Here is a 16,664-nt window from a genome sequence, read left to right on the forward strand (position 1 = left end):
CCTCGTTACTCTCCTGCACCCGCTAGCGACCAATTAAACTTGTTTCTCGCTCAACACCATTGTCTGTCCCCGTTTTTAATTGGTGCAATCGTTAAGTAAAAGAATTATTTACCAAGAAATTGTTTGAAAATTATGCCTATCTTTTAAACAATCATTTCAGACTTAAACGCTTTTGAAATGAGGGATATTTTTAAGAAAATTTAATGACAATGACAATTTTTAGGTGTTTAAAAATAATTTTTTTGTTAGTTTTGATTACATAAATTTTTGCTCACTGATTTTTGACAAAAGTAACAAACAGCAAGTATAACTATGTAACGCAGAAGATTTATTATTTTTTAAATTGGTTAATAAGATTTTTATATTTTAAACCATATTATATTTGTTAATTTTTTTTAATTTAGTTAAAAAAATAATAAAAAAATTTATTATTTAATTATGATTAAAGAGCAAGGTTACTTAAAGTAATGGCATGATTCATTTTTATAGCGATGTTATCTTATTATCCCGGAACAAATATTATATAAAAATAAAATCCTTCTCAAAGTACAATGCAGTCATGTAATGTAGCAAAATGAAAAAAAGTATGCATATAATTACATAATTAATGTTTAAAATATATTAATTAATGGAAAAATTATAATATTTTATCCACTCGAGTCAAGACTTAAATTAACTGCAATGCTTAAATTCCTGATTGAACCAAACTTGCAAAAAAAAATTGAAGTGTATAAGCTTTTATTGAATTACATTTTTTTTTTAAATAAAAAATCAAATTATTACTGTTTAGTTGCAAATTATTTTAATACTGATGTATCACATAAAGGAAATTTCCTAAAAAGAGACATTCATAAATACAAATCAATATAATTGAGGGGAAAAGATACAGGAAAACAAAATTTGCAATAAAAAAAATACATACAAAAAACAATAATTATTAAAAACAATTATGCTAGATATGGTTTTTTACCTTTTTTGTACTAAAGTCTTGCAATTGAGGTCCAAAGAATTTTTCTTAATTGTATTAATGAACAGAATATTTATTTTAAAAGATCTGGTTGCAACTCCAATATGCCCTGGGACAATGTTTTTGGGCAAAGTAGCCGTACGGTTGGTTTGATCCTATAATTACAACACCCTCGTGGCTGAAGTGATTCCACAAATGCACGCCTAGACTGTCTTTGACCTTGCTATATACCTGACTGAGCGCAGTTCTATCGAAAAAAAGTTGCCAACTGAGATATTCGATTGAATGAAAAACTGACGGCGGTAGCACAGTAATATCTGGACACTTTTCACTTGTTTTACTTTTAGCTGAGATCTCACATTCGCGCTTCAACATGCGAGTAAATAGTCCTGGTCCATTGTTACCCCACTCATCCCCATCAAAGTTCCTATTCAGCTCGACAGCCATTTTTTGAGCCAATTTTTGTCCCTTTTGGAAACCAAATGCAGAACTTGAGCATGCGTCTTCTGTCTCAAATGAAACCCAATTTTCTGCCAAAGTCTCTAGAGAGCGTAGGATCATCACGTCCAGGTCGAAATAAATGCCTCCAAATCTGAAAAAATAATATGTTATGAGAATAGAATTAATTATTAAAATATTAAAACTTATGAAATAAAATATTACAATATTATAACCCTGCAGTTACAGTGGAAACTGTAAATTTTAATTTATTCAATTTCAGTTTCATTTATAAGAAAACCATTTTGAATTTGATTTCTTTTTTTAAACAATAAATTTTAGAACAGTTAAAAAAACAAAATTGGAAATTAACATACGAATATTCACCTCAGAATTGTCAATATTCTCATAACATCACTCATGTGCTCTACTGGGTAATTGCTCTGGCCAATTTTGCCATTTCTCCCCAATGTTTGCAGTGCTGTTCCAGCGAAGTAACTTTCCGAAGTAGTCTGCACTATTTTCAAATTCTTATAGAAGCGGACAACAAACTTCAATTGTTCGTTATTCATTAAACTGGAGTTGACTGGTGGGTCAAGCAGAAGAAGATAGACGTCCGAGAAAGGGTTGTTTTTGGCCGCCGACTCGATGGCACACATCTGACGAGGATTTATTGTCCCTCTTCTCGACGTTTCGATGAAGAAAATAGCTTTTCGAGATGAACTGCGTGCTTCCAAGGTTTCTAATGCATCCGTGACCTATACATCAGGATTATCGAGAACTTTAAGCACATTTGAAAATTGGCTCACCTTGAATTCGTTAATGTCCTCCTCTTCAGTAAAATAGTCACCACTAACGTCTGCGCCACTGACATATATGTCGTAATCTAAAGGACTTTTGCACTTCAAATATCCAACACCAAAGTAAGTCGCTGGAAGAAGAAGTAAAGCTAAAACAAAAAATTTCAGCCTCCTCTCGAAACGCTGCATCGTCACTCACCAATGCTCAACTCATAAGTGATATAAATTTTGATCGATAATCTTTTAGATGTGTGGTGGGATAAAATACGTGAAGCAATAACAAAGTTATCAAAAAATATACTTCATCTAAGCGGACCACATCAATGTTTGCGCTGATAAAAGCCACTTCAAATATTGAATGTTTAGTCTAGATAAAAATTATTTTCAGCTAATATTCGACACCCTGGTTATCCCATTACATGCATGTGAAAAAAAATCAGATTTCTCTTGTTAAAGATATTCATTTTAATATTAAAAAGTATCATCTCTTTTTTCATAAAGGTATGGATAAAATTAATTTACAAATCTTACATAAGATAAAATCTCACTTTTCACATTCAAAGCAACAAAATGTAAAAAAAGAATTAACTTTAGGTATGCAGCACTCACAAGTTGAAAATTAATCACAAATTTTTTTGCTTTCGCCATCAAATATGCATCGCCTCCATACAATTAGAGCGTTGACGTGAACACACAACGCATTTTATAATTTTGCCGAGGCTCTTTTCGTAGTCGGCACGTTCACTGGCGCCGCCGCTTTATTGACAATTAAATCCCTGCTGAAAACACACAACCCCTGACCAATGAAACGACCGCTCCCCAATTCCAGGCGCTCGATATTAATTTTATGTTCGGCTTTTGGCGCTATAATATGCTGCTGGAATTCCGCTGGACCTTTTGAGCGATTCGATAAAAGATTCAAAGCAACAAAAAAGATTTGACATATTTGAAATGATTTGAAATTCAAACGCTTGCTCCGATTAAAAAGTGACGAATTTGCATACAATGCAAACTTATATATATAAAAAAATATAATCAGAATGCTTTTCCATTTTAAAGACGTTACTACAGAGAAAAAAGTTTATTTTTAATTAAAATCTAACCTTGTTTGTGCACAGTTTTTCAAAATTTCCAGCCGTTTTTAACATATGGCTTAAGAAATCATAAACATATGTTGTAGTAGGTATCCTGATAGTAATTTTATATTTAAAAAATTATTAGAATTTTAAGTAAATAATTAATATACACTTAATTATGAAAATATTAATCATCTTTATTTTCTACTTGAAAAGCAAACCTTTTTCTTTTGGAAATTGCTTGAGCAGTTTGTTTCGCATCGGCTGAGGAGAGGCACGGTTATGCAAATGTGATGATGATACTCGCCGGACGAAAGCGGCAAATCCGGCGTAATGAGCGCGCGCGCGTTTTACGAGCGAGCGACATAAGGAAACGCACTCCACAAAATGCGAGCGAGCGGCGCGCAAATTATTTCTCGTTTTATTACATCATCATTCAAATGGGCTGGAGAGCTCTTGTTATTACTCTGCAGGGTGCGTCTCCTCTCATTGACGCGCTGCTGGCCGGCGCGACGCGACTTTTTTCTGCATCAAATCGTTTATTATGTGCGCCTGCCGCGTGCGCCCATTTTTCTGTGTCACTCGCCATTTGAAATAAATGACTCAAAAATAAGTAGTGCTCCGCGCCCGTTACTTTTTATTTGCCGCTGCATAAAAACATTCATCGTCGCATCATTACCGCCCTCATTACCGCGCCTCCGAATCGCGCCCCTCGCTCGCAAGACCCTATAACTTTTTAATGTCTCTTGCTGCAACGCCGGATGATTGAATTTCACGCTACCCGCCATACACACTATTAACCAAGCCTAGATTAAATATGAAAATTTAAAAATGAGACCTCAGCCGGTTTTAGTGTTTTGGTTTTCAGCAGAGGGTGAATATTTTACAACAGTGAATATAAATTCATCAAGAAACAACATGGAAAAGTAAGAAAAGATTATTTTTGTTTTTCTTTTCTTTATCTATAAAGCTGGATGTGCAAATTTTTGGCTTAGATTCTGTATTTTGTACGATTTTATATAATTAAATTAAATCATAACAAGAACTGGGATTTTTTAGTGGCGCAAAATCTACTTTTTTATTCATCCAAGATGGGATGAAAGTAAAATTACAACATTATATAAATCTGCTAATTTTAAATATCATCATCAAAATATTTATTAAACACATGTGTGTACAACATACAAAAATGGTAATACAATTTACAATGCTTACATTTTATAATTTTTCCGAGCAACTTCTAAGAGGCTTATTTTATTTTTACTAATTTTAAATATAAATGATAAAAATAATTGCAGTTTATTTAAAAAAAAAAGAATGAAAAATATTCAATAATGAAGAGGCGAGAAATAATTATAAATAATTAGGGGGATTTTTAATAAGGCAAAATAATTAGTTCAGATTTTTTTTAATTCATATCTATTGGGACAAAATCTGACTTATTTGCACACACTTTATGATTTTAAGCTGATTGTGAGTGATTAACTGATAACAAATGTTTGAAGTGCTCTTGCAAGCCGATCACAACACATCCGTTGAAGTTTGCGCTCCACCTGTCTAAACGACAAAATATTATCAGCTCTTGACATGTCGCCAAATTATGTCGCAGATATCCAATTGGAAATCGACCGGGCGCTCTTTCCGCGAACGCCGGAAGGAATTTTCCGCGAAAAGGTGGATAGGTGCAGGTTCTCGCGCGCCGTCGAGCACAAGTTGCTGCGCTGAGCTGCTCCCGTGCACAAGATCCACTTAGTGCCCTCCAACGATCGTGTGCTATTAAGACTGCCGAATTGTGCACCCGACTGGAAAACACGGCCTTTTTCCGTGCCCGTCGCTCAAAATGGCAAGGTGCTGCACTGCCGTCGTCGTCGCCGCCGCAACGACCGGACTTTTCTATTTTCCGGCCAGATTTCCGATTTGTGTCGATTCGCTTTCAGTAATTGGTGGTTTATGAGAATTCATTCTTCTTTTATATGAATCAAAATGTTCAATTTTTTAGGAAAAATATCGGTTAAGAATTTCTGTTCATGTGTTATATGTTTTGTATTTAAAAATGCGGGCATAATAGAACCCATGTGATAATTTTGTATAATCTTATTTGACAAATTAAAAATTCCATTTAACAATTTGATTAATTGAAAATTCATATATTGGTTTCAGTTTGTTAAGTTGTGGACAATATAGTAGTAGGAAAAATATTGATTTCCTTCGGAGCCATTTTGCTAAAAATGAATTAATGTGCATGTGCTAGTTTTGTAACTGATTTAAATATTTATATCAAATAAAATCCATTGCACAATAAATTAAAGCTAAAAGTTTTCGTTACAATATTTTTTTAAAATCATATTCAGCTTTTTACAATACGTTTTAATAAGCAAATATAAACACTCTTTTGGTGGTTTGTTGACCCCTTATAGCATCCGGAAAAAACTGCCCTTGAAATCTATGTCATTCATAAAATAGAACATTGAAAAAATCTCGGATAAAACAGCTCAAAGTGAAATAATTTGATATCAAAAATCACTCCATAATTGCTTTTCGGAACGCACAATAAATTCCTTTTGATACTACTCACTTCTAATTTTCAATTGATTGATTACAACAATGAAAATAATAATTTTTTTTAAATATGAAGCCTTTTGTGCTTTTTAATTAACCTTAATTCTTTTTAAATTACCCAATTCCTAATTTTTAAATACTCTTTTATGCAAAAATCATCAAAATAAGGAAATACTTTGCAGAAATCCAGACTGCAAATAAATCACTTATAGACTACATAATTCTCAATGGAAAATAATATAAAAATTATTAAATTCAGTTCGATTCGCGTTGAAGTCTGCTAACTGATGATAAACATGCAAACCAGAAATAGATGTAGTGGCGTCACCCCGAGCTGTTTTGCGCGCTTTTTATGCTGTGGATTTTCTTTCCGTCCGCCCACTCGGCTGCGGGCGTCAGACTTTGCGACAATTTCCGTGCATTTGGCCTGAATAGTCATTTGATTAACAGCCGTGGGCGGATTTTCGTCGGTGACGCGCGCACACGGGCAACTATTTTGGCGACGGGAAAAGAAAAACACTCAACTTGCAAAAACGTGTCTCGTCAATTTATTTTTCAGATTTTTCCACAAACGCAGTGGATAAAAATGTGCATCTATGTAGATGATGGAAAGAGCTCGCTCGAGAGCTTTGGGGGCACGTTACGTTCATTAATCCCAAAAGGGCTGTCCGCGCGCACAAGTTGATCGCTTTAACGTCCCTTGTCACCCTCTAAGGGTCAATTTCTGCAGCCACCATTTAAATTTTATGATTTTCGTTAGATATGACATATAAAAAGGACGTAAAAGAAAACGACACCAGGAAATAATGAGCTGCTTTTTACGATCGGCTCATTATAATGAAAAACCGCGCCTTGACGACGGGAGAAAATTTTACTCTAAAAAGCGCCCGCGAGCAATATTTTTAAAACAGAGCATGCGAGAAAAATGGCGAAATTTTTACGATCCTTCCGCAGAATTTCTGATCACATTAAGGAATATTTGGAGCAGCACTTTGTCAGATTAGCAGGCAGAAAAATGCCTTTATTTCGTTATCGCCCGCAATAAAAGTGGTGTTTCTGCTCGGCAGGGAAAACTAAAGCGCCTGCCGAGAGAGAGAGGAGCTTATCTCTCTCGCGTTTCTCATTTGCGCAAACATGCCATTCGCGGAAAGGGTTGGCTGAAAATTGCGCCGAGCTTGCGAGCGCACGCTTCTTTATGGCTTCATTAAATTTATTAAAATTACATAAACAGCGCGCGGCGAGCCGCTCGTCGCTGCTTTTTAATTATGAAATATTAATTATCCTGATTTGCGAGAAAAGAGAATTTTTGACTATACGGCTATGATATTTTTTTAATGGTGAGAGGAATAAAGCCAAATTGTAATTATTTGCTGATCAAATTTTGAATAAAGCTCCCATTGATTGATTAGGAAATAAATTGATCAATGGTACAATGGTATGTATAATATATCTCCTAATTTATTTCTTGAAGAGTTGCTACAAATACTTTTAAAGAAACAAAAATTGAATATAAATAATTATAATAATTCAAATTCCGAAATAATAATATGACCAAAAGACAAATATTCCATCAGGGATATCTTACTCGAAAGCTGGAAAATTTTGATCATCATGTTTCCATTTTCAGAGGCTCAGCAAACAAATCAGTTTTGTTTCCTTGCTTCAGGTGTCTTCGTGTAGGCAAACGGAAATTCTAATTTTCTCGCAAATAGAGAAAAAGCCAGCAAAGGGCGGATTGCATTTCGCGACTCGGTGAGCTCTCATCTCGGTTGCAAAGATGCGAAATCGTGCCTCGGATAAAGGAGAGTGTATTTTAAGGCGAAAGAATGAGGTTCGCTCTCTGGTAAAAGCGCGACGGCGGCGCAAGAAAAGAAGAAAACACTTTGCTCATCTCCACTCGCGCGTCTTTCGCAAAATAAGTGACAGCCTGGCGAGCGATATTCGCCGGCAAAATGATGTTGCGCGAGCAAGGGCTGCAGCAAAACAGAAGAGCAGAGAGACGCCTCTGCAAAAGCTTGTTTGCTGCGAGAGAAGCAAAAACCTAGACAATGTCGTCTGGCCTGATTATCATACTAAATTTTCACTCGCTTCCTAGTACGTGTATTTCACAGAAGGAGACAAGAGACATCATTCACCCTCTGCACTCGGATTTTTTCAGGAAATCATCTTATTTTAAGCACTCATAAAAAAATACAAATTTTTTATGTTGGTTCTAATGATTTTATTTAAAAAATTACAATACTGCTTTTTTCATAAAAAGTAATATTATGATAAAAGTTCGAGTGAATTCAGTAAATTTTAAATACAATTTAGATTTAGACACTCGGATTTGGAATTTTTTTGATTCTAACAAAAATTAATTTTTCTACAGTGAAATTAACTTTTGGTGAACTTTAAAGTTACAAAGAGCGTAAAAGCCATGGATGTGTATAATTTTTTTTTCGTTTTCCGTTGGACCGTCAAAATGAAGTTATTCTCTAGAGGACAAGAGAGCAGAAAGGAGCGAGTGCTCGGCTCCTTTCTTTCGGCAGCAGCACAATATCTATACTTTTGCGAGCAAAAATTAAGCCATTCATTCATTGAGAGCAGAGAGCCGCCTCAGAATCTTTTCATCTGCGAGCATCCTCTGGCTGGAAGCAATGCCTCTCGAGCAGAAAAGAAGACGTGGAAACAAAAGGCGGCTCAGAGCGAGAGCAAAAAAGCGAGCCGTCCCGGTTGTCGGCCGGGAAAGAAGAAAAGAGAGAGATGCATTTTATATTTGTGCAGAAATTTTATTTCTGCCAGTTTGGCGTCGGCGGTTGTAAGAAAAGGAGGCTGCTCGCTTCTTATCACGAGCGGCGCGGTTACATCTGTAGCACGGCCACTGAAATTCGAGGAGGATTTCGCTCCACCACGATGACATGATGCAGGTTGTTAACTTTAAGAGCCGGCAAACAACGCCCGCAGAAAGCTCTGGCTGCTTTTATGTCTGGGTCATCTTGAGGCCCTTTCTTTTCCCGGCCGAGCCCATTTCTCGCCTCCAGGGCCGCCCAGCGGCCCAGATTTCCCATCTCGGGATTGTTTGCAGTCTTGTAGATTCATCTACAGTTTGTTTTTCTGATTTTAATTGAGATTAATTTGAAGAAATGGAAAACGAAAACATTTTTTAGTTGCATGTTCTTTGGAAACCAATTAAATATTTTTTGTAGAATCATGTAAACCAAAAGAAATTTTAAAAATTCACATTTTTTTTTTTAGTGAGAATTAGGGAATAATTTTAATATTAGGTTGAAATTTTTAGGCCCAAAAAATATTTTTTTTTTTACTTAGAAGCCAACTAAAACTAATAAAAAATTACAAAATACAAAACTGAATGTAGTAAAAAAAATTTATAGTTAAAAAAACTATAATTTCTATGCTTAAAATAAATTTTGAGAACATGAAAGTTCAAACTTAAATCATTGATTTCACCTTCATAAATATTCATTTATTTACTGTTTATCTTTAACCTCTACATCTAAAATTTTATGCTCTCTATAACATAAATCCGTCAATGGTGAAATAAAATTACTTAAAATAAAAATAGCTCCACGTTAGTTGAAATTTTCCAAACAAATTAGTAAAATAAAGATTTCTTGAAAAATCACCTTCTCATGGTGCCTACTTGCATAATTAATTAAAAACAATTATTTTAATTCATTTGTATTTTCGTTAACACATAATAAACAGCCATAATATCAAAAGATGTCGCAGTTCCAGTAGGACCTAGGGCAGTGCTCTCTGGCCAAGCGGCTGTAAGCCTGGTCCGATCCAACTTGAACGAGAGCCCTTTGGCTGAGAGAGTTCCAAAAATGCACGCCAAAGCTCTGATTGACCGTTTTCATGACCTCAGGAGCCGCCTCCGGGATATAGAATTTTGTCCAATTGTTCCATGGTACGGCGTGAAAACCTTCGGGTGGAATGATTACAAGGTCGCGGCATCTTCCATCGGTGGGCACTTTTGCGTATTCAACGCCACATTCGCGCTCCAGCATTCGCGTGAAGGAATTGGGGCCGTTTTTGGTGTAATCAACAGTGCTATACGATTTACTCAAGTACTCTAACATTTCTCTGGCAATTCGACTCCCCTTCTCTAATCCAAATGCTCCACTCGCGCAGAACTCCTTGTCCTGGATGGTCACCCAGTTCAATGGCAGTTCTTCTAAAGAACGCTGAATGATAAAGTCTAGGTCGAGATATATTCCACCAAATCTGAAATTTTAAAGGTTTTAGTCGAGAGGATTTTGCTTCACATCATAATGTAAAATTAATGTGAGAAAAAAAATACAAAGGAAGCTAAATCTTTTGATACAAGAAATTATTTTCATTTGCTATTTAAGGGGATTTTTAACTCTCTTTATCTTTGCTTCAATCTTTATATTCTTTATCTTTTCAATTGACGATGCATCTAGTAAAAATAACTGTAATATTAAAATTGTTTTTGTAATTGTTGAATAACAATCACAGGTTAAAAGTATGTGTGTTTTCCCATTGAAATGTCGTTTGTTGAAGTAAAATCTATCATATATTTGCGTTTGTTTCCGAAATTATTTGAAAACAGTAAAAGTTATTGTGATTTCATCAAATAATAATCTGTTGCCTAACCAACGTGACCAATAAAAAAACGCGTAGAAAGCTCAGATTTTAAATTTTTAATAAAACATGTCCATACCTTAGGGCAGTCAATACTCTTGTGACGTCGCTTGTGTGCGCTGTCGCAAATTTGCTCTCCCACATTAGGTCCTTCAAATTTTCAACAGGCGAGTTTTTTAAGAACTCATCCGTAGTGGTCGTTAGCACCTGGATGTTTTTGTGGAATCTGAAAACGGATTGCACCATTTCTTGCTTCATCAGGATCGGATTTTCAGGTGGGTCCAGCAGAATGAGGAAAATATTAGAGTTGGGGTTGTTCCTTGCCGTGGACTCGATAGCGCACGCCTGCCGAGCATTTAAAGTCCCTGTTTTTGAAGTCTCAATGAAAAAAATGGACCGTCTGGTCGAATTCCACGTCGCCATGAAGTCGATTGCTTCGGGTAGCATGATTCGCTGCGCCTTGGTGTTTTTTTCATTCAAAACAAAATTCCCGTCTCCATGAATGATTTTCCAAATAATGCTCAAAACGGTAGACAGGCAAATTAAGGCTAAGGAATAGTTTAAGAGAGTTGAAAAGACCTTGCTGCACCGCAACATTGCGTTTCAAAAGTAATGCAGTACGGAGTATTGCTATTTTACTGAATTTTATCAGCGCAGGAAGGAGCAAGTCTGAAAATGGTGAGGTTTCAAAAATTAACAAAACATTGCCAGTTGAGTAACTACATCCAAGCGCTTTTGTTGATAGCAATTAGCAGCTGATCAAGCACAACGTAGCGACCTTCGTAGTTTAGATTGCACGACTGCGCTCATTCTAAAATGCTGATAAACGACCAGAAAATTATTTTTCTCAATTTGCACAAGTATTCCTGACTCCCTTGGTACCTTATAAAAAAATTTTATTAAAAAAAAGAAGTGAAAAGTATGAATTTCAACACAATTATTTTGAGTAGAAATAATTGTATAATAATTGAAATGAAAAGACGGTGTCACAATTACGGACAAGGCAAAGAGACAAGTTATTCAATTTTATTAAATGTTAATTACAAACATTGATCCTATAGACCTCAATTGTATTACCCAAATCTATTTAATTTTATTTAATTTGAGCATGTAATATTATTTATTTATTTTTCTTTTAATTTCAGTGTTGCTTAATTCATCATATTGTCAACAATATGATGCAACAATTGGACAAATAAACAAAAATATACTTTTTTTTAATTTTTGAGATCACAAACACCATTCAATTATTAGTAATTTCAATTAGTAATTTAATTGAATATAATTAGGTAAATGACAATTACCTATTTATATTTATTAAACATTTATTACATTCATAAGGTAAAATAGCTTTGAATGTTGTTACATAATTATCAATAGTCAAAATTTCTCTATTTTTATACACAATTACTTTAAACACGCTTTTCAATAATTAACAAAAAAATTAACAACTGGGTACCATTTTATGCGAATCGTAATTAAAATTTTCATACAAAATTTTATAATCCAAAAAATACGTGATTGAAATTTGTCACACGTTCTTGCTAACTGCAAAAGCGCAATGCTCTCATTTTCCGTGACTCGCTCTTTAAAGTATCGATTTCGGCGACAAACAGAGTCACTCGCGGCGGCGGCCGGAGAAAAAAAGAGGGCAGACACACACACTAGCGAAAGAGCGAGAGAGAGATTTCGGTTAGCAACAGTGGTGCAAAATTTCCATCTTGCGAAAACGGGCACAAAAGCAGAAGCTGCTGGCGAGCGAGCCTGGCTGCTATGGGGTGGTCTATGTAAAGCAAGCAGGGTACATACGCAATTGCGTCAAGTCATGCACGACAACGACGCCCTGACTGAGGGCCAAACAATGAGGGCTGCTTTGCAGTGCTTATTACTCTCGGTGGCTCCGGCGGCGGCGGCGGCGTTTTGTCAACGTCTTTGAAAAAGTCGCCAGCCAAGGCAGAAAGGGTGAGTCTCTCTACAAGTGGAGCAATTTGGAGAGCGATGCGTGTGCGCGTCGCAAATGACTCCAGACCGGCAAATGATAATTCTCGGCCGTGTACGCGAAAGTGCCCTGCACCGACTCAAGGGGCTTTTTTTGCTCTGTTGCGACTTCGGACACGTGCGCCATCGATTTTTTTATTTCCCTTCCAAACAACTTCATCAAAAAAAGTTAGAAAATATAACTAACAAAAATGTACTATTAAAAGAATAATTATAATTATAAAAATATTTTTTTTGTTTACTTATTTTTGGATCTTTTGTCACAATTAAATCTGCTAAAATCGTTATTAAAATTAAAAATAAGTTAAAATTTACGTAATTTTATGAAAAAGTAAACATTGACTAAATCATCGGATGTAAGATTTTTCTGTAATAATTTTTTTATTGATTCAATGCAATTCAAGAAGTTTTATTGAGATTGCTACTAATGGTGGTGTCTTTTTGTATTCTTTTTCTAAATAAATTATTTTCAGCACTTGTATGTAATCAATGTTTTGTAACAATGTGGACAAATAAACAATAATAATAATGATAAAATATAAAATATAATTTGAGAAATAGGACTATAATAACCAAAATGAAATACCTGACCCAAAACCAATGGCTAATATTGATCGCTAATTTATTTTTATTTTTTATTTTATAATATTTATGATCATTTCGTAATTGAATTTAACTTTGAGTTTATAATCAAAAATAAATAATTTTTTTTCTCAATTTTGTTTCAGACTATGATCGGTGCCAAAAGCTTTCAAGAGGCAAGTCTCACACTTTTTATTACGTTTTTGCTCTCCCTTCTGCTTCAGCTATGCAAACTTACTTTTGCTCTCCGTCGATTTCCCTAATAAAAAGTTTGAACGTCGCCTCACAAATCGCACAGCCAGGGACAGAAAACATTGTTATCGCAATTGGAGCGTGCCTTAAAATTAAATGGTATTGGATTGGCCTGTGGCTCATAAATCGCCGTCTTGAGACTGCGCGCGATTTATAATAAAGCGGTGCTTAATGGGGTGATTTGGTGGTTCGGGTCTGCAGCGCCGGCTCACTCGAATTGAAAATCACTTTTTTCTGCTGCGACCCCGGCACGGAGCGACTTTTTTAAGCTCTCTGCGCTCCGACTGCTGCTGCTGCTGTATAAATTTAAACTAGCAACTTTCTCTGTCACAAGCAGTAAAAATTTGCACTCCCCCAAAAGCAGGGAGGAGAAAGAGATTCACGAGACCCACAAACTTTTACGCCAGCCATTGAGCGGAACAGCAGTTTTACTTTTATTATTCATTCGCCTAGATTCAAATGTTATTCTAGTCGGCTCAGTCGAGGCAAAAACTGAATAAAGTCAAGGGGCATAATTCTTATTCTGCTCCTTTATCAACGATATAATATCTTAAGGAATATCAAATGATAGCTATATAAGATATTAAAATGGAATTTATGGCATTTCTATAGCACTACATAATTTAAAATTCAATTGAAATAAAATTTGTTTGATATTTTTAAAATGTACCTTCTACAAACTAATATCTAATTTAGAGCGACCTCTTAAAATATAAAATTAACAACAACAAACAAAAATAATAATTTTTGTGTTCAGTCGTTCAGTGGTCAGGTATGTATGTAAGGTATATTGGTAGGTTGGGGAATCGGAAGCAAAGGCAAAATTTATTTCAGCTCATTTTTCCTAATTTAATGATGTATCTCCCTAAAACAAAGAAATTTGGTAAATAACGATGATTTGACGTAGATGCAGTTGCTTAATTTTTTTTAAATTGTCAAGGTCTTCTCTGATTGTTCATTTATTGGGAAAACAGTATCGCAAGAACCAGTTGAATTTTTAAAAAGTTTCTGTAAGCGCTGCTATTATAGTTGTTTGCTTTGTAGTTTCCTGTTTATTATTATGTCACATACTTTTCTTATTTTCTGATACTATGATACTTTATCAAACTTAACTGGCAAGGACTAGGTTGCCTCTTTAAACAAGCATGCATAAAAGAAAATGATAAACTTTTTCAAGCAAAAACACTGACAGGACAGAATTAACCTGGCTATAATTTGTCATTGCTTACTGGATACCATCAGTTGGCAGAAATGAGTCGTAATAGTAGGATCTTGCTACCACTTTTGGTTGGTTTAATTGTACATCTTGCCATTTTGATTTATATTGTCACTCCAAACCGAAAATATCTGTTTCATGAAAAAATAGTGATTGATATTCCCAAAGAGTTCGCAATAATTGAAAAGAGTACAATAGGCGATTTCACTAAGCCCAAAGACGACGGCGCAAATCAGGTGGAAGTCACGGACGCCTTGGACACTTTGGAGGCTCGAAATACATCACGGAAAGCCATTTTCTTCATTGAAACGTCCAAAAGGGGGACGATAAATCCTCGGCAGGTGTGTTCCATTGAGTCGGCGGCCAAATACAACCCCTTCGCGGACGTCTACTTGCTCCTGCTTGACCCACCAGTCAACTCGGAACTGCTCCAAGACGAGGGTTTGCAGTTGGTTGTCCGCCACTACGAAAATGTGAGAGTCGTGCAGACCAGTTCGGAGAGATACTTTAACGGGACATCGCTGGAAAGTTTGTGGAACAGTGGAAAAATTGGCGAAAGCCTTTACCCAGTAGAGAATTGGAGTAACGCCATGCGAATTTTGACAATTTTAAGGTAAAAAAACTGTATTTAAATTAGTAACTTTCGACTTATCGCCTTTTACGTGGAATTACGTTTTGAGAACATGAGATATCTGAGACAAAACCAGTGAACAAAGTTAGGAAATTCCTGTTGTGATAATATAAAATATTAATTGAGGGCGAAATTTTCCCAAAATTGATATCCTTTAAAACCACACCAATCTGTCCGTAAATGTATACAGCACAAAACATTAATACATTGGTTTTAAAGAATATCAATTTTGGGAAATTTTCGCCCTCAATTAATATTTGTTATCATCACAACAGGAATGTTCTAATTTTTTTACACTGGTTTTGTCTCACTGTCAGATATCTCGTGTTCTCGAAACGTAAAAAGCGATTAGTCAAAGTTACTAATTTAATTATTTCCCGTTTCAAGTTTAGGTTATAAATTGTCAAGAAACTCGTTTTAAAAAATATTTTTGTTTAAAAAAAATCTACAAAATTCCATTTATTGATGTACCCACTAGCTGAATAATATCACCTTATATATTTCAAATTTCAATTTTAGTATGTTAACTTTTTAACTCAAGTGATGTATTTATTAATAACATTCATACATAATGTTCCTTTGATATAATTATTTCCCAGCAATATTTATCACTTTCAAATTGCAAGAACAATGTTTTCATTTTGATGCTGATAAAAATAAAAGTAACGGTTTCCTATACAAAAATATAATGAAAGTCGATAAAATTAATTTATATCAGTATAATTATTTAATCTCACTTTTTTCATTTTAGATTTGGCGGGATATATTTTGACCTGGACATGATCATCTTCCGCCCTCTAGACGATTTGCCCGCCAATTGGATATCATTTGAGACTCCTCATTTGACCTCAAACTCTGCTTTTGGCTTTCAAAAAGGAGAAAAATTCGCTCAAAAAATTTTAGAAGAGTTTAATAGTAACTTCAATGGGGAAAAGTGGGGGATCAATGGTCCACAGCTAATAAACCGCATGTTGCAGCGCGAATGCAATATGACTTTGCTGGGCAATACAAAAAGTGATGAATGTCCAAACATTGTACTTTTTCCGCCAACAGTTTTCCATCCGCTAAATTATGGGTGGAGACTTCTTTTTGAAGAAGATAAGTTAAATGAAGTAATAATTGGAATCAGCAGCAGCCTAGGCATTCATTTATGGAATCACTTAAGCAGTAAGGATATTATAAGAGTAGGGTCTAAACAGCCATACGGAGTTTTGGCCCAAAATCATTGTCCACGAGCGTATTGGAGTTGCTATAAGACTTTTTGAAAATCGTACAATAAAGGAAGTAATATATTTACACTGTAAATTTATTTTTTCATAAGAACCACAGAATATGTGATTTTCATTAAAAATAATCAAATTCATAAATATAATATAATAAGGATGAATAATAACACTTTTCAAAAACGAGTTAAATGAACTCCTTAGCATCTCCAGCGACCACTCGTACTGCCCCCAACGCATCAACGCGGTTCTGGATTCATGGTCAAATGTGCAAGAGGATCGTTCAAAAAATAAAGTTTGTATCCAATTAA

At 35.1% G+C, this 16,664-nt stretch overlaps 3 protein-coding genes across 3 annotated transcripts; 1 reads left to right on the forward strand and 2 right to left on the reverse strand.

Annotated features, from left to right (window-relative positions):
• Positions 1-797: 797 nt before the first annotated feature.
• Positions 798-2,430, reverse strand: LOC132195994 (lactosylceramide 4-alpha-galactosyltransferase-like). Its single transcript, XM_059618351.1, has 3 exons — positions 2,215-2,430; positions 1,793-2,163; positions 798-1,559 (listed from the first exon to the last, which is right to left on the reverse strand). The coding sequence occupies exons 1-3, from the start codon at positions 2,392-2,394 to the stop codon at positions 1,046-1,048; spliced, it is 1,065 nt and encodes a 354-aa protein (XP_059474334.1). The 5' UTR covers positions 2,395-2,430; the 3' UTR covers positions 798-1,045.
• Positions 2,431-9,505: 7,075 nt separating this feature from the next.
• On the reverse strand, positions 9,506-11,141 carry LOC132195988 (lactosylceramide 4-alpha-galactosyltransferase-like). Its single transcript, XM_059618342.1, has 2 exons — positions 10,531-11,141; positions 9,506-10,070 (listed from the first exon to the last, which is right to left on the reverse strand). Exons 1-2 carry the CDS (start codon positions 11,046-11,048, stop codon positions 9,557-9,559), a joined length of 1,032 nt encoding a protein of 343 aa, XP_059474325.1. The 5' UTR covers positions 11,049-11,141; the 3' UTR covers positions 9,506-9,556.
• A 3,329-nt stretch (positions 11,142-14,470) lies between these two features.
• On the forward strand, positions 14,471-16,446 carry LOC132195993 (lactosylceramide 4-alpha-galactosyltransferase-like). Its single transcript, XM_059618350.1, has 2 exons — positions 14,471-15,112; positions 15,882-16,446. The coding sequence occupies exons 1-2, from the start codon at positions 14,535-14,537 to the stop codon at positions 16,393-16,395; spliced, it is 1,092 nt and encodes a 363-aa protein (XP_059474333.1). The 5' UTR covers positions 14,471-14,534; the 3' UTR covers positions 16,396-16,446.
• The last annotated feature ends 218 nt before the right edge of the window (positions 16,447-16,664 follow it).

This window comes from Neocloeon triangulifer, unplaced genomic scaffold (assembly GCF_031216515.1).
Source record: "Neocloeon triangulifer isolate White Clay Creek 2 clone unplaced genomic scaffold, ASM3121651v1 ptg000011l, whole genome shotgun sequence".
Taxonomy (NCBI): Eukaryota; Metazoa; Arthropoda; class Insecta; order Ephemeroptera; family Baetidae; genus Neocloeon; species Neocloeon triangulifer.